General features: G+C 41.7%; 1 protein-coding gene across 4 annotated transcripts in view; it reads right to left on the bottom strand.

Annotated features, from left to right (window-relative positions):
* Positions 1-365: 365 nt before the first annotated feature.
* Ak1 (Adenylate kinase 1) overlaps positions 366-19,161 on the bottom strand; it is a 140,518-nt gene continuing 121,722 nt past the window's right edge. For all 4 annotated transcript variants that reach the window (XM_067145208.2, XM_067145211.2, XM_067145209.2 and 1 more), the window contains 3 exons: positions 17,475-17,591; positions 12,162-12,347; positions 366-4,035 (listed from right to left, as the gene is read on the bottom strand). In XM_067145208.2, the coding sequence (XP_067001309.2) occupies positions 3,958-4,035; positions 12,162-12,347; positions 17,475-17,591 (381 nt within the window). In that variant the 3' untranslated portion in view covers positions 366-3,957. The remainder of the gene's footprint in view (positions 4,036-12,161; positions 12,348-17,474; positions 17,592-19,161) is intronic.

The raw sequence follows: 19,161 nt of genomic DNA, 5'->3' as shown, positions 1-19,161 counted from the left end.
ATATGGGAAGCACGTTTATTTGAAGTGATAGGTGTGGATTTGGCAGGCTCTCTATTCCTGAGAAATGCAAAGTAAAGTTTGGATTGTAATTTTCGCCTGTGCAGTGTACCATCCCATACAGCTCTAAATTAAAAAAAAAATCTCTCTCCACTGAAGCTTTTCTTTAAGCTTTCCAGCGTTTTATAGTTTGAAGAAGACGACCCTCTTGTCATGTAATGCGACAATGGTAGATACTTCACTGTGGCGGATAACATATTATAACATAATTATATAAGGTCTTTTTCTTGACGGAGTTTTCAATGGGATGGGAATTGTTGGGTACTTTCGGTCTGGTTGAAATATTCTTTTTAATACTTTTTTGATAATATAGTTATATTAATTTTTTAATAATTTCGATTTTTACAGAATAAATAACAACTCCTTAACATTTAAATAAGCGTGTGAACATCGAAGTTCTATAACAAAATAACAATAACAACTTTAGCAGTCAGTGTTGTATTTAAGGCCCACAACTTGTGCAGCATACTTGCAAGCAATTATTGATTTATCTCATGTCTGTTACTTCATATTTGTCACGTAGAGCAGCCATATCATATTGACAATTATCAATATCAGTTGGATTGATAAATAAGCTAGTTATCTAGTTATTTTCCATAAACATATTAGTAAAGGAAATATTTTTATTTTCTAAGAAAATTTGGAATATTCTCAAAATAAAGGAATCAAGATGATCAGTAATTTAGTGTAATATTTTATTAAATAAATTCTTGCGAGTTGGCTAATTAATTGAAAGACTAACAACTGACTAGATTTGCGTGATAAAACGGAAGTGATACTACTGTTTATTGCTTGCAAAATTATTGTTATGGGAAATATAATAAAGTCCTTTTTTTAACGTTTGGAATCAAGATTGAAGAAGAAGTTTGTATTTAAGCTGACTGCTAAGTTTCTGAATAGCTTTATATAAACACATTGACAAAATATAGAGATAATTATAAACAACCTGAACATTTCTGAAATCTTTCCATGAAAACTTTTTCAGTGCTCTCAACTTTATTACAATTTTCACATAATTTCGTTGTTCTGATTTTCATTATTTTAAAAATAATCTTTATTTAAAATTTGAAAACATGAATTCCAGATATTTAAAATATATTTTCACCACTAATTTGGTAATTTTTAGAATTCATAATAACTTAAAGTTCAAATAAAATGATTCAGTTGTGAAGTATTCACTGATTACTCCAGCTCACAAATAATAGAGTTTTACATTCAAATGCACAGCATTAATATATGTATAATGTTACAGGGGAATTTTAACTCTGCTTCAACGACTTCTATATGAATTATCTCATCATTTTATCACAATATATTGAGTTTTTTATTTCTGTACAACGAGGATTTAATATACTGTACAACAAAATGACAGTCTTAAGAATACTCATATTCACAGGCTAACTGGTACATGTTTAATATTTTTGAGTTTTGTAAATTGTACTGTTACACGTATTATGGTTACTGGAAGGGCATATTGAAGATGACAGCTTTAATTGTTCAAGTACGTCCTTTACGTCCTAGTGCTAAGCACCGTAAACGCTTCTGTATAGAATATGAATCGCCTCCTCATGTGCTAGATAGGTGTCCGAATGGAGAACTTATAGCATAAAGCAACCGAAGAGAAGATCCTCTGCCTTGTCGATAATGAAATGCATTAAGTGCAGGAGACGCACTCATATCCATCACATACAGGACCAGAACTTGCGACAAAAATAAGTCGGATAATCCGTGGAAAGAAATAAAAACCTTTATAACAACATAGGCAGAAATGTAAATAGAGTTACCGTAACTACAAGCAAAATATCACATAAAACTGTGGCTTTAATAACAGTAGAGTTTTTACGAACGTAAAAACATTATTTCGTGTACTTAATGAAACGAACACAATAAAAGAATACAGGCCTGTAGGCCTATAGGTCATATTTGATAAAATATTATAACGCAGAGTACTGCATAAACATAACTTTACAGACATTAATTGGCTTGGAAAGTCTGTAAATTTTTCAATTATATATTCTTGATTTTGCGGATGCATCCTTTCAATTCTTTACGCACAATACGTCCATAGGTAAATAATAATGGCGTATGACTTCCGAGGAGGCCTGGTGCAGGTCTTTCGAGTTGACGCCGCATGGGCGTCTGCGCATTTGTGAGGATGAGGCCCTTCTTTTACCTTCCGTATAGTCTTCATTAACATCAGTCCGGAGAACAGCGTTAACTAATAATAACTTTAACGTTCCACTAACTACTGTTACGGTTTTCGGATGCATCGAGGTGCCAGAATTTTGTCCAGCAGGAGTTCTTTCATGTGCCAGTAAATCTACTGGCTCGAGGCTGACATATTTGAGTACCTTCAAATACCACCGGATTGAGCCAGGATCGAAGCCGGCAAGTTGGGCTCAGAAGGCCAGCGCTCTACCCTGTGAGCTACTCAGCCCGGAAAAAGCCGTAACAATGCAGTCTTAGCTCTTCGTTGATGACCTCAGTGATATCTCCTTGAATTAGTCACTCTTCTACATAGCGGGGTTGAATGCCCCTCTGGATAGTATGTAGATCTTGGACGATTTCCGCTACATCATTAACGGGGCATGCGGTCAAATATCCCGAGGTTGGATATGAGAGTGTCATATTGTGATTAAGCGACCGAGAACTGAGGTGAAAATTATCAACTCTAAAATTCGATTTGATTTATGCAACCGACAGAAGTCGACAAAGAGGAGAAAGGTATTTTTAAGCAAAACATACCCTCAAGTTTTGGGTAACGACAAATTACAGAGCATCAACGTGTTAGATATCTTTCAAGGTTCACGAAAAACCATTCCAAAATTTTCATAGCTTAGGGAAGGCAATATAAGTTCCTTAGAAAATTGCAGGACACCATCGTAATTATGAATTCAGTTGGTGATTTAAGAAATCTCATTTGTATAGTATTAAGCATACCTAAAATTTCATAGTGGAAAGGTACTTTTTGAGTCGAAAATATTACACCCATCATTCTGTGTCTAAATATAAGCCCACCTTGGACAAGATCATAAAATACAGCCAGAAACTATGTCAATGCTGTCTTAATTCCTCATTAGCAAATACTCTCTTAAGCCCTGAAAGTTGGATAGTATGTAGGCTATATGTTTTCAATGTATATATTAATCTTTATTCAAAATACCAGCTTTTCATGTGCAACGGAGTTATTCTTTAAAGTCTAAAACTATACCTCAGTATATTCTATACATTATATTTGCTGAGAGAAAATAATTAAATTTTCTTCTTTTCAATTTGTATCAGTTGCATTACCGTCAAAGGACATTCTGTTATATTTTGTTCATATGGCTTTTAAATTCTCTTCCAGATTTTTTCGGTTCTTTATTAGTTATACATATGTTGATGGTACTCTCGAAGTATGAGTTATGTTTATTATCAATACTTGCATTCACATTCTAAAAATATAATACATACAAGCATAGGAATAAAAATTATGTTTCCTATTTTTTAAAATGACTTTACCTTATATTTCCTCTTATTTTAGTTCTTGTATACTAAAATGAAACTGATTCGTTCGCACATTTAAATCTTATCACAAAAATGTATATTTGTATAAAGTTTTAGGTAGAATTCCACACAATTTCCGTGCCTGTAAAACTGAATATAAAATACTTGACTGTACAAGTAGCATATGAGATGGCAACATGAATAAAGTGCTCATTTAAAGAAATTATATCATTGAACAACAGTGATGGTTAAATAACATTCAGTTCAGTTTTTGCAACTTGTGTTAGTGACATATAAACGTAACTGGGCTGATAATACCTTACACTGTTAAACATGATATAAATCCCAGCAAAAGATCTTAGCCTGTTACATTGTTACTTATATTCTTAAGCTATCACTATAGTCTTTCTCTCTTTAAATAGGTGAAGCGATCTTGTCCAAGCATTCTTGTACTTGCTTGAAAATGGTATCTGGATCCTGTTCTGCATTTATCTGAAAGATAAAACACACGCATTGTAATAACGTTTTTTGAAGTGAAAATGTTTATTTTGAAAGAAACTGAAAACGTACTAGGGATATGTTCATGGAACATAATAAACTAATCGTTAGTATCAGGGGATAAAACCTGAGGTTGTTGAATGCTTCAAATATTTGGGAAGTGAAATAATGAAAGATGGAAGGTTGAGTAAGGAGATCAGCAGAAGGAGACAATTGGGAAATACCTTCTACTAGAATGTAAGGAACTTTGTGTGGAACAGAGAAGTTCCTATGAAATGTAAAGAGAATATGCACAAGATGTACTATACCCCTACATCAGAGGTGCTCAGCTGGGCGCCCGCTGAGGCTAGCCCAGTGCGGCCGGGCTGGCCTGACGTAAATGCGGGCAAGAAAGAAAGGAAGAAAGAAAGAAAGAAATAAAGAAAGAAAGAACGTCAAATATGAAATCTCTTACATGTCGACATTATACTACATGGAATGCCGAATGGACTTCTATCCGCCTTTCCAAAATCCGATTCCATCTAAACTAACCGTTAGTATCAGGGGATAAAATCTGAGGTTGTTGAATGCTTCAAATATTTGGGTTTGAACACGCTGTCTTGGGATCTGCAGACCGACAAACTACTACTGATCCACATAGGGAGCTGATTTTAAAGCTCAGAATTATACTGTTACAAGCGACAATACATAAAGTCGCTCAAAGAAGTAATAGCAGTCTTTTGGGCAGCGTCAGGAATTTTAAGTACGGTATAGATTACGAAGTTATTCTGCACATTCCTTTGAGTTTTGGCCCTGGGTTAGAGAACTAAACACCGGGCGAGTTGGCCGTGTGCGTAGAGGCGCGCGGCTGTGAGCTTGCATCCGGGAGATAGTAGGTTCGAATCCCACTATCGGCAGCCCTGAAAATGGTTTTCCGTGGTTTCCCATTTTCACACCAGGCAAATGCTGGGGCTGTACCTTAATTAAGGCCACGGCCGCTTCCTTCCAACTCCTAAGCCTTTCCTATCCCATCGTCGCCATAAGACCTATCTGTGTCGGTGTGACGTAAAGCCCCTAGCAAAAAAAAAAAAAAGAGAACTAAACAAGACAGAAGGTAAAAATGTGCCCTGAGACTGAACTTCAATCTCTACAAATAAAATCCACATGCAAACAACTCAATGTTGAATACATCCTAGGGATATGAGCTACGAATTTTAGGTAAATAAAAATATAATAAAGTATGAGAATTTATTATTTATTTATTCCTAAAAATGTCAATCCTTTTCTTAATCATCGTTATCCGGTCGATTAGGTTAGCAGTTTGCCCTTTTCTACCACTACGAGCGCTAATGTGAGTCAATGCAGAGTTTCACTTAAGCCCTTATCACTACTTCGTACATTAGGTGTGGACATTTTTCAAAAATCAAAAACGCCTGAGAGTATCGAACCAAGGAACACATCACAGAAAGAATTATGTAAATACGTTAATTTGGCTAGGATTTGATCAAATGTGGACGAGATTCCAGAAGTACTGTACCAGCAGGGCAAGGCATCACCTTGGAGTTTCTAATGGCATACTGAAAATAGACAAAGAAATCTGGGGGTGGAAATATAACGTCCAGGAGGCACTGAAGAAAAAGACTGTGCTTAAAGCATGGTGTAAAGAGAAAGATAACCAGAATGGAGAAGACCTGTAGGAAGAATATATGATCATCAAAAGGCAGGCCAAGAGAGTCGTAGCAATAGCTAAAAGTGAAGCTCAGCAAGACGGGGCACTAGAGGGTGTGCAGCGTATCTACAAGGTCGCTGCTCAGCGCGAAAGAAAATCGAAGGGTATTGTCGTCACCAAATATATCCATGATGATCGGGGAACATAGCTGACTAATGATAAAGCCATTAACAACCACTGGAAGAAGTATTTCGAAGGGTACTAAATGACGAGTTTCCGCGAGACAGAGCAGTTCTGCAGTGTCCAGTTGAGGGACCTGTGCCCGAAGTCACCCCTTCTAATATTGCAGTAGCTGTGTCGAACGTGAAGAACGGCAAAGCGGTTGGCCCTGATGATATTCCAGTTGAACTATGGAAAGTCATAGGTGGCGAAGGAAATGAGTGGTTGACGAAATTGTTCAACAAAATACTTGTTGGATTTCCAATGCCAGAACAGTTCCGTCAACGCTTCTTTGTGCCCATCTACAAGAAAAAGGGTGATGTCCGAGAATGTGAGAATTACCGAGGCATCAAACTCACTTTACACACACTCAAAATCTGGTTTGATTAACATCCACCGCAACCAGTGTGGTTTCACACCAGGTATGTCAACAAGTGACGTAATTCAGACTCTGTGGATCTTGATTGAGAAACACCGTGAGCTACGTAAAGATCTCCATTTTGGTATTCATCGATCTGGAGAAAACCTTCGATGCGTTCCTAGATATATTATCCTGCTAGCACTAAATATTAAAAAGTTCCTGTGGCGTATGTGAAGATGATCCAAGATATGCACCTACGTCCATCTGTAGTGACTGAGCAAATATCATGGGATAGCGGAGCACTGATGCGCAGGTGTGTTGTCTGCGCACCACACGCCCCCCTGTGCCAGCGGCAGTTGTATAGGAGACCTTGTGAGCAGTGGCTGTGCATGTGACAGGTGTAACATGGAACGTCGTCGTGAGCTGACACCGTTCGAACGGGGTATGGTGGTCGGTGCCCGACGAATGGGAAGTGCGATTTCGGAAGTGGTGCGGGAATTCGGCTTCACACCATCAACCGTGTCCAGGGTGTATCGTGAATGGTTGAATGCGGGTGTCACAGTCGACAACAGACGAACGACCGGCGTCCAGCCACCGTCGATGATCGTGACCGGCGACATCTGAGACGGATTGTCAATAGTGACAGACTGGCAACCGTGCAACAAATCACGGCTCAATTCAACACAGGCCGTGGTAAACACGTCTCCCAGTGGACAATCCGTAGGAACATGGGTTCTATGGGGTATGGGAGCCGGCGCCGCACACGGGTGCCACTGTTAACCCAACGTCATCGGGCACAACGACGCGCATTTGTTGCCAGTCACCAGGGATGGACACTGGAACAATGGCGTAACGTGATATGGTCGGACGAATCACGATTTCAACTGCACCATGCCGATGGGAGGCACCGTGTATGGCACCACATGAAGCGATGGATCCCGTCTGCCTCGAAGGTGTCGTCCAGGGCGCTGGTGTCTCTGTTATGGTCTGGGGTGCATTTTTCTGGTATGGAATGGCACCCCTGGTTGTTCTGGAAGAGACTTTGAATGGTATGCGGTATGTTGAGCTGCTCGGAGACCATCTTCACCCATTTTGGGCCTTCCAGAGCCCAGACGGTTCTGCGGTGTTTCAAGATGATAACGCGCCGCCACATCACTCCCACATCACTCGTGAATGGTTCCAGGAACATGCAGCGGAGGTCCAACGACTGCCATGGCCACCCAGGAGCCCTGATATGAACCCTATCGAGCATATCTGGGATGTCCTGGAACGCAGGCTCTGTGCCATGGATCCTGCACCCACGAACAGACCAGCATTGGCGGCCGCTCTGCAAACGAGTTGGTGTCAGCTGCGTCCAGAGGACTACCAGGGACTTGTCGACTCACTTCCACGGCGTTTCACTGTAGTTCGCAGGACCAGAGGAGGCCCCACACGCTATTAGGCGACTATCTCATGACATTTGCTAAGTCAGTGTACTATGGTGCAAACCACTGCAGGTGTTTCAGATAGTTTCCGTGTTGATGCTGGTGAACATCAGGGGTCGGCACTGAGCCCGGTACTGTTCAAATTGTCATCAACTACCTGACGGAGCAGCTGATGACAGACCTGCTGTTGATCATTCTTTATGCAGACATATTGTTTTGGTTGGTGAGTCATGCCAGGAGGTTGAGGCAGTCTTGGAACGATAGCGAGTAATAGTAGAGGCAAATGGATTAAGAATGAGTCGCAAGAAGACCGAGTACATGTTCTTCAAATTTGCACAGCCAGGACAAGCGGGCCCACACAACACCGTCTTCCTTGCTGGAGAACAACTGATGATAACCGACAAGTTCAAATATCCTGACGGTAATATCGATGCAGATGTCAAGCACCGCATCAGTGTTGGTTGGATGAAATGGCGGTGTTCTGTGTGATAAGTGGATGCCAGTCAAATTAAAAGGCAAAGTGTACAAAACCACTGCCCAGCTTGCCCTCATGTACGGCTCGGAATGTTGGGCAAGGCAGAAAAAGCATGACCAGCGAATGCATGGAACAGAGATCCGGATGTTGCGATTGTCGGTGGGAGCCATTCTGCAGGATAAAGTGCGCAAGGAACATTTGCGAGGATCCTTTAAAGTTGTGTCCATCATCGACAAGATGGAGGAGAAACAGCTTCGCTAGTACGGTCACGCCAGAAGAAGAAATGAACACCATTTAGTACAGAAACCTCTTGCCATCGAAGAGCCGAAGAGAGGAAGGAGGGGACTAAGGCAACATGGAAACAAACTGCAAAGTGAAGTGCCATTAGATCTGGTACAAGATCGTCGGACATACTCTCTCCAAGTCAGACGAGCCGACCATGAGTGAGCTCGGGAGTGCCCGTTTTATGGGTGCATGTAAGGTCAGGAAAGAAGGAAGCCAGGATTTGAATAAAAAAGAAAATGAGCAAAGAAACAATCGATTTTAAGCTGTTTTTTTCGGAACTGCATTTAGGCCGGACATAATTCTCGAAATTTGTTATTTACTTTGATAGAGCTATCAAAGACTCACAACTTGAAACCTTTCCCGGCCATTTAGCCCTTCAACTTTCGGCAAAATTGAGGAAATTGCTTAATTTTACGTTTTTCGTAGTATAGGGACTCTTAGTTTGTTTGCAAAGAAATATTTTCAACATTAAAAAAATAGGAATAGGGTGTTATTAAGAAACGAAGTGAGTCAGGGAGCCGCGTATTAGCTCTGCGGATAGAGGCATTAGGTTGAACTGGTAGCGTGGCAATTGGGAGGTGGCGTGGATTCAAATCCTCCTAGCGACCTGTTTTTCTTTCCGTTTCATTATACTAATTCGTCGCTGCTAGGAGATGTGGACGTTTCATACACGGATAATATTATTTAATTATATAATATATAATTTCCATTTATTTTGGAAAGACCTCCTGTATTTACAGGCTGCCGCTAAGAACAAGGTAAAACATATCAATTTTCTGTACATATCTAATTAAAGAAAATTCAAACCTAGATGTAGAGGTGGTGCCTCATGATCTTGATGGAGGCTCGGAGGACGAGGGTCGCGATTTCGGGGATGAGCTTCATTGGGATTTGGAAGCGCTTCCATGTGGCGACGAAGTGACGAGGTATGGTACCGCGAGCTCCGACCGTTATCCCTATTATTTCAATTTCTTGAAGGTGGTACTCTTTTATTTACTCCCGTTTTACGATTAAATCTCGGCGTTGAGAGTTCCCAGAATTCTCAACAAGTTGTAAAATACTCCGTCGGACAGCGCATGAATGAACAAGAAATCGGTTCATACTTCATAACAAACAAAAAAGAATGGGCTGTGTAAGATTAATTAACTATAAGCAATTTAGCTATAGTCCTCTCCGTGTAAGGACGTACCCTAAGGGTGCAACCTTACCCTTTCTCCCCTGTAATATTAAGATATTGATTTATGGTTACTTTTCTTGCTGTTGGGTCTTTTTCAGTGTCGGTAACCATACAGTTTAGGGACCCTACTTGCCGATACGACGTCTTACATTTACCGTTAATCTGGCACGTTGGCAACGTTCAATCACTGCTCTAGCGTGAAGTGCGTGTTGCCACCGCATCGCCGTTAAAGTCACTAGTGATACATTTGCGAGAATATTTAAAGCATATTTTCTTTTTCTGTGGGATTGTAAATCTATTTGGCTAATACCAGGTAAGTAGGATTGTGGCATGTTCGGATAATGCATTTAATAACATAGTTTGTGTGAAATGATGAAAGTGCTCAAATACGTCAGTCTCATGTCTAGATCTACCGGTACATGAAATAACTCTTGCGGGACGAAATTTTGGCAGTAGAACTTATAACATTATTATTTTCAAATCCGCAGTGAACTTGAAAGCTGACCTAAATTTCGTTCACGGAGCTTGGCACATTAGTATTCCTATATGTTTCCTGATAAGCTTGAAGATATAACCAGCCTGCAGGCTGAAAATATGCCCAATCTCTCTCCTTACTGGTTACCGGTATTGAAGAGAGAAGGAAATATTCGCGCAAAAGAAAGGGAAGTCATTGGATGTCTGGAACTTTCGAAAATCACACTGCAAAGACTTATTAAATAAATTGCATCGTTTAACACACCCTCTTTTCAAGAATATGGTTATAGTACGCCTGCTGTATATCACAATAAAGACAGATAATTTAAGTGAGAAAGTGTGTTTATTTCCTTAATTCCTCATTGAGGAGATATTCATAATTATCTTGATTTATTTCATCTTATCTTTTATCATTTACTAGGGTAGGGAAACATTCATTATCGGTGTTTACATTGAGGTTAGTTTGTTATGGTTATGTCTGATGATTTTAATTTATGTAACCAGGCAGGTTGGCAGCAGCGATCAGCCATTACAAAAAAGAGAAAAGAAGAGCATCGGGCGGCGATATTTACTTTCTGGGGTATTTCCTTACGTGGCAATTACTATAGCAACGGCATCTATGAGGTGAACGGCGAAATGCATATTTAAAATGCACAATTAATAAAATAAATACCCTGGACTGGAATCGAACTCTTGAGGTTTGATCTATATCTTCCAATGCCACAGCCTACTAGCCATATGGCACAGGTACGAAACGGCCTGTTGCGCATCATACCACAGAAGAACTTTGATGGATCGACTTAATCACATACGACATAAATTTTTTAATCCAATAACGTAAGCCATACAGCCAAACTGTTTTTAAGGACAGGTAAACCGTACTCCATGACTCCCGCATGCGCAGATGTATTTACGGAGAAATTAAATACCATGCGTTCATTCATTTTTTTGGGCGACTGTAGGGCTTACATTCACTAGTATTAAATGATAGTATTGATTAGTTTGAAGAAGGATTCGTTTAAACTAATTTTACCCTCTTAATAACGTGTTCATGTTAGATACTTACTAATCCGGCAAATATAAATGATCCTCCCTCATCGAAGGTTTTCGGTGATGCAAGAACGTGAAAGGACTTTGAATGGAGATGTAGCGGTCGTGGTCCCGATTAAGGTACAGTCCCAGCATTTGCCTGATGTGAAAATAGTAAAATCCACGGAAAATCATCTTCATGGCTGCCTACGGTGGGATTCGAACCCACCATCACCCCAATGCAAGTTCACAGCTACGCGACCAGAACGACCAGAACTACAGTACATAGTCAACTCGCTCGGTATTGACTTTTTTTTTTTTGCTTTGCGTCGCACCGATACAGATAGGTCTTATGTGGACGATGGGATAGAAAAGGGCCAGAAGTGGGAGGGAAAGGACCGTGACCTTAATTAAAGTACAGCCACACGATAAACAATAAGAAGTCAGTCCAGTTTACTGGTCTAACTGAGCATCGAACACTTCCGTCTGCGGTATATCACGGCAGATGTCGCCAACTTTCCACGGAGGGCTTGCCTAAGGAGGATTACTCCCAGCCTGACATAGTAATACGATTATTATTATTATTATTATTATTATTATTATTATTATTATTATTATTATTATTATTATTATTTTATATATATATAATACAGGGATGTGTGCTCCAGAAGGTTCAAGAAAGGCAAACCAGAACATAAGCAGAATGTAAGGTACGATGTGTAAATCATCGTTTTGTATAGCTCATGGAGGTCGGTCTGACATAAGTGATTAGTAGTAGTAGTAGCAAAATATTCACAAATAATATTTGTGCAATTTTTTAAGCAAATAATTCTGACGATGCCTCAACTAATAGGCCTATAGCCAGCTGAAGCACAGTGTTTGATTACCATGGGGTTCAGTACAATCATAGTTACCAGTCTTACCATTTTACATCTTCACAATACAAACCACCAATATTTTAACACATTAATGCGTCGGTTCAAAGGTTGCCGCACATGGAGCTAACCACAGTATTTGGATGAGCTTACCGTTTTGCACTTGTTGGCAAAGTGTTCAATAACTGGCTTGTTGTGCTTATTGAACGTGTCCAGCCTCTTCTTGATGGTCTCTTCGTTATCGTCCACCCGGCCAGATGTCTGCGCTCGGTGTAGCAACCTCTTGGTCATCGTCTCCGGACTTGCATCGAAGTTCAGGATGATGGAGCACTCTCCGATCTGGAAAAATCGAACAGTTAGAGCAAACCTGTATAAAATGAATTTCAGTCATAAATAAACATTATCGAGAAGAACAATTACTTAATGTGGTCTCTAATGGATGTGCACCATGTAGCCTCAAATTCAAGGGAAAGCGGGCAGAAGGCGATGTCAGCACATTCTGTGCTAGTGAGCTAGCATCAAGACAGTTGTTTATTAGAGTCCGGGAGCAGCGGACATGTGTAACTAGAGAGCAATATCGGCTTGTGTATTATAATATGAAAGAATCCGATGGCACTGTAAAACATATTACTTCACTAGATACAGTTTTCTTTCCCCTTAATGTTAAAAACACAAGATAAATAGCTAGTATATCTGTTAGAATAACAGTCGGGTAATCATAAAGTTTAATAAGAGGTAAGGATGTTGAATTGTTAATGACGGTACAATTTATTTTCTTATTTATAAAAACTGTTGAATATGCTTTAAATATAATTGATACAATAGCAGTTATAAAATAATTAATTGGGGTAATATAGAATTTATTTCATATTCATCAATTGGTTTTATGTGCCTCTAATATTCCGTGCGTTCATTTCAGAACTTCCCCACTGATTACACTTAATGGATCCTATTTTGATATTTTGATTCTTAATGAGGGTTAACATGTCAATTCATTTTGGAAGGGAGGGGGAAGTTCAAAGCCATTTCTAATTTAATTTTATGCTCATTTAATTCCGTATCGCCGGGCTGAGTGGCTCAGACGGTTAAGGCGCTGGCTTTCTAACCCCAACTTGGCAGGTTCGATCCTGGCTCAGTCCGGTGGTATTTGAAGGTGCTCAAATACGACAGCCTCGTGTCGGTAGATTTACTGGCACGTAAAAGAACTCCTGCGGGACTAAATTCCGGCACCTCGGCGTCTCCGAAGACCTTAAAAAGTAGTTAGTGGGACGTAAAACAAATAGCATTATATATTATTAATTCCGTATCATTATCCGTTTAACTTCCAGGGTTGGTTTTACCCTGGAATGAGGGATCACACCTCTATCGCGTCAAGGACAGTGTCCTGGAGCGCGAGACTTTGTGTCAGGGAAACAACTGGGGAGGAGGACCCATACCTCGCTCAGGCGACCTCACCCGCTATTCTGAACACGGGCCTTGTGGGGGATGGGAAGAGTGGAAGGGATAGACAAGAAAAAGGGAAGGAAGCGGCGTGGCGTTTAGTTAGGTTCCATCCTGGCATTTTCTCGGAAGAGAAGTGGGAAACCATGGAAAACCACTTCGAGGATAACTGAGTTGGAAATCGAACCCACCTCTAATCAGTTGAATCAAGGCTGAGAAGACCCCGATCCAGTCCTCGTACTAATTTTCAGGAACCGAACCCGTGCCTCCGGTGGTGGCAACTAATCACTCTAACCACTACACAACAGAGGCGGACTGAATTTTTTGTAACCCCCTCCTCCCTCTAAATTGTCGTGTTTTTCTCAATAAGAACCATTACATTTATTTAAAGTGAGAAGTTTTCAACTGAGCACATGGTATATTAAATGTTAAGGTTAGCACACGGTTAATTTGCCGAAATACGAACAACAGTTATTATAAATGCAACGGGCCTGCACTGCTAACGTTATCGCGAGTACAGCACCCGTTCAAGAATATCGGGTGGTAGACGACACTCTGTTATGACGTCATAGGCCATTGAGTAGAGGCCACCCGGTCTACAGGAAGTAAAAGAAAAGAGCGGGGAAGGAGGAAATTAACGAGAATATCTTCCCTTGCAAGCATACTAGAAGGAAAAGAGTATGAATCTACACTAGTGTCCATAAGTTCAACATAATATGGAAACCGGAAAGCTGGAAACGGGAACTTTACATGATCGCCGTAAATTTGTAGCATGAACTGTGACTCGCCTTCCTCAAATACGCAAGTGAGCTGTCAACATCACAGGCTGCTGATTGGACAGTATACAAGCTAAGGTGCATTCGACCAAGAGTATCTCACTTTATATTTTGCCTTTCAGTGCGTTCGGAAGGTATTGTTGGGAGATCAGAAGAATGCACGTGCTCGGTGAGGAACGGGGCGAAGGGGTTTTCACCAACAGAGCCAGTGACGCAATGGTTACTATAGCAACTCCGCTACTACCCAGACGACTTTATATGGTCTTCTACTGGCAGCTCTTCGCTCTTGTCGTTGTAATCCAGCAAACTGCGAAGTGTGAGTCAATGTTTTTGTGTAGCAGATAAGAGCAGATAAGAGCCGATCTGTCCGGGCAGAACAGGAAGTTCGTGCTTGCAGGCCACATTCCTCACTCTTGCATTCTTCTCATCTCTACACAGTACGGTTTGTAGTGTGTTTTGTGAATATGGCACATAGATATCAGTCGGAACCGGTTTTAGACAGACTAATCATCGGACGCCTGGAAGCATTTCAGACACAGACCGAAGTTTCAGCAGCGCTGAATGTGCCACAACGTGTCATTTTCAGGTTTTGGCAACGGTTCCAAGGCACAGGAGATGTTTATTATAGGTCAGTACAGGGTCGTCAAAGAGTTACAACTTCAACTCTATAACAGGACCCACAGCTGTCATCAACTGCACGGCGAAACCAGATGATGCCTGCAAGCAGTGGCGGCTCGTGTCAAAATTTTTGAGGGGGTTCGCAACAAAATGTGCCTTCTAATATACCAAAGTAGAATGCAATTCAGTACAAAATAACTTACTTAAATCATTTCACTAAAAGTTCCTTGTACGGTTGCTTCTCCACTCATAATTTGGTAGAACCGCTATAACCGAGGATGCATTTTTCCGAGACTAATCAGTGAGTGAACAACAAAAACTAAAATTACGACTGCCGGGCTGAGTGGCTCAGAAGGATTTCTGACTCCAAGTTGGCAGGTTCAGTAGGCCTACTTAGCTCGGTAAAAGTAAAGTTCACAGCAACTTTGCTACAATGCTGTATTGTACGAATATTAAAAGATGCGAACTATATTCTTGGATTTACATAGCACGAAATTCACCTAAGTATGACAACAAGCATAAACATACTGCGTGCAATTAACACATTTACCAGTACTCAAATTAATTGAAATTGAAACGATTCTCCATCCACAATGTAAAGCAAACATTTTCCCGTTATTAAGAACCCTCAGAATTACCTGCTGGCGAAATCTTCCGGCGGTGTAACGCAATAGTAACTTCTGGGAGTTGTGGCCAACAGTAACAGGGAGGTGGCGGACCCTTGTGGTCAACTGTAATACTATCACTTGTTTGAAGGTAGTTGTAGACTGAAAGGCACATACCTTACAGTGCTCCTCGCTTATGGAGATATCTGTGGATAAACCATGACGTCATCTCCACGCGCATGCGTATAGTCTTCAGGCTCGTAGCAAAATCTCCAATGTGCTCCCTGCATTGTCAGTCGAAACGAACAGCTGTCAGTGTAACGGAGCTTCGATATAAGCAGGTATAGGTAGAAACAAAGGAAACAATTTTGAACTATCCACGAATGCGTGAATATGCATTTGAACTGGGTGTTCACGTGCTCATGTGTTCCTGAGAACCCACCGCCACTGCCTGCAAGACAACTCTCCGCAGAACTTGCAGCTGCCTCAGGAGTCCACGTTTCTCGGCAGACTGTGTACCGGTGACTCAGAGGGGCTGGTCCCTTTGCTATACATCCAGTAGTGTGTGTCACACTTTCTTGAAACAACAGAAGGGCCCGATTACTGTCGGATCAGTACAATCACAATTGGACCCTGAATGAATGCGCTCTTCACAGATGAGCCCAGAATTGGTTTGGACAACGATTCTCATGGTGTATTCATCTGAAGAGAACGTGGAACACGATTCAGTTCCAGGCATATCATGGAAAGGTATCAATTTGGTGGTGGTGGTGGTGGTGGTGGAGGCATCCGGTATGAGCAGGCACCATGTTCAATGAACATACAGAGCGCCACAACTTCGCTGGCTGCAACTCGTCTCCCTAATGCATCTCAATCATTCTCTGTAAGGTTTATGCCTGGAGATCTTGGTGGCCGATCCATGCGGTGGATATCTTCACCTTCAAGGAAATCATCAACTAGGTTGGCTCTATGCGGATATACATTGTCGTCCGTTAAGATGAAGCCTGTACCTACTGCGCCTCTGAAACTCTTACATGTTGTTCAAGTATCTCTTCTATGTACGTCGCCTCATTCAAGGACACTTCCAGTGCTCCACACTGCTCCTCGTGAGAATGGAACCAACTTCTAGTAGAGCTCTTGAATCATCTCACAAAGAGTATGCCACGTCGGTATGAGACGTGTGTGGCCGTTAGAGGTGGTCACACCCCATATTAACCTTTTTCCTATTTATTGTAGAAGGATCCTTATTTTGCTCATTTTTGTTGTGTCCTTACAATAGAAAACAATTGTTAGGTTAATGTCACTTTGCTGTGTACTAAAAAACTTGTCATTAACTTTCATCATGTTTTGTACAATTCTGACCGATTATTCATGAATATTTTTTGCATATCTTAGTTATACTTAAGTTTGGACACTAGATTATTATGGAAAAAGTATGTGCCACAAATGTTATATACATAATTTTCTTGCCATATTACATATGTATGTCAGTATCAAAGATGGACAAACATCTGATAGGAGCAGCTGAGAGAGAGAGAGTGTATGATACTTGTTTTAGGGGCAAAAGAACTTAAATGTCAACCTCAACGAATTAGCGACACAAGGCTGACGTATTTGAGCACCTTCATATACCACCGGACTAGCAAGGATCGAATCTGCCCAGTTGGGGTCAGAAAGCCAGCGTCTCAACCGTCTGAGCCACTACACTCGGCTTTACCAACTTCAGTTTCTCGAATGTGGTATGTAAGCGCTTTCCACTCCTCCTGTCTTCGTACATCTTGTGTTCCGCATCTTCCCATCTAAGACCTCTCTCCTCTACAACTGATTTTACTCTCTCTAACCTGGGTGACTAATACAATACTACGAGTTCCCAAATTCTTAAATTTAAAGAAGGAGGAGAAGGAGAAGTATAATCACCACCTCCAGTTTAATTTAAGTTCTCTAATATACTTCCTATAAACATTAGCAAATTCTAACATGCAACGTTTATGGAGTAGGCAATTTTGTAATTTTGTGTTGTATCTCACCTGCTGCTCAAATGTGGTGCCCTGGATCAGCTCTCGTGGGTACCCGTCTATGAGGAATCCTTTTGAAGTGTTTAACTTCTCCAGCATAGCTTCCTTCAGCAAGTCCAGAACGACCTCCTAAAGAAACAAAATAGAGAAAAACGTAAGTCTCAATAGTAAGAGATGGATGGGTAAAATTTTTCATTCCGTGCCCAGACAAGGTGCGGCAGGCCTCCTAGACGGTAACACTGTCGCTCAGGCCAGGGAGATTTGATTTGGTAAAGGAGATGTATGGTGAAGGTGAGGGGGTTAGCAGCCGTGGCCTGTATTAGGAACTGTCCCAGTATTCGCCTTAGTGTATGAACATGGAAAACTACGGAAAAGCATTCTCAGGACAGCCGACAGTGGGGATCAGTCCCTCACCGTCTCCCGAATGCAAAGCTGTCGAGCCACGGTCCAGCCGGGGCCACTTGTAGGCCGAAGCCTACTCTGCATCCGCCGACTTGTGGCTGACTACTACGACTGTTCAAATTGTTTTCATGGCCTCTTAGAAGGTTACGCTTTCTTTCAGACCAAGGAGATTTGAAATGGTGAAGGAGATACACGATAAAGATGAGGGGGTTGGCATCCGTCGCCTATATTAGGAACTGTCCCAGCATTCGCCTTAGTGCAGGAGAATGGAAAACCAAAAAAAACAATTCTCAGGACAGCCGACAGTTGGGACCCTCTATCTTCCGAACGCGTCGTGGCCACTGGTTTTCTACTCAATTGGTCGCTCGGAGTGCAGAGCTGTCGGACAGTTGCAGCCGAACTACTACTTCTAAATGTTTTCATTCATCCCTAGAAGGAGGCGGGCTTCCTAGATGGCGATACCGTCTCTCAGGCCAGGAGATTTCTATGGGAGAAGGTGAGAGGGCTGGCGGCCGTGACCTGTACTGTGTACTGTCCCGGCATTCGTCTTAGTGCAGGAGAATGGAAAACCACCCCAAACCATTCTCAGGACACCCGACGTAGGGGACCAGCCCCTCTCTGTCTACCGAATATCGAGGCGTAGAGCCGCGGTAGTTCCGTGTCCACCCCTCCTTTATTTATTTTTATTGGCGTAGTGTCCGACTCGTTGGCTGAACGGTCAGCGTACTGGCCTTCGGTTCAGAGGGTCCCGGGTTCGATTCCCGGCCGGGTCGGGGATTTTAACCTTAATTGGTTAATTCAAGTGGCACGGGGGCTGGGTGTATGTGTTGTCTTCATCATCATCATCTCATCCTCATCACGACGCGCAGGTCGCCTACAGGTGTCAATTAGGAAGACCTGCACCTGGCGAGCCGAACCCGTCGTAGGATATCCCGGCACTAAAAGCCATACGACATTTCATTTCATTGGCGTAGTTAAGTAAGTGAAGCCTTCTCTTACTCTAAACCAAGCAAATGACAATTCACAGTTACTTGGCCAGCACAGTCTCCAGACCTTTCGCCCGTCGAAAATGCTCGAGACCAGACTGGACGGCAACTTCCGCCAGCGGCAACTACGGCAGATTGGGAAAGTCAGTTTAGCCACCTGTGGTAGGATTTTCCTCAAGATAACATCCGACATCTGTATGCCTCCATGCCCGACCGTATCGCCACCTAACTCCGTGCTGAGGGTGTCCAACACCTGTATGCTGCAAGTGTTTGTTATCCTGCAATAAATGCTTGGTGAGTACAATATTATT

The sequence above is a fragment of the Anabrus simplex genome, chromosome 4, assembly GCF_040414725.1.
Source record: "Anabrus simplex isolate iqAnaSimp1 chromosome 4, ASM4041472v1, whole genome shotgun sequence".
NCBI classification, from domain to species: Eukaryota; Metazoa; Arthropoda; class Insecta; order Orthoptera; family Tettigoniidae; genus Anabrus; species Anabrus simplex.
Note: the sequence above shows the minus strand (reverse complement) of the source record. Positions and strands in the feature narration are given on the sequence as shown.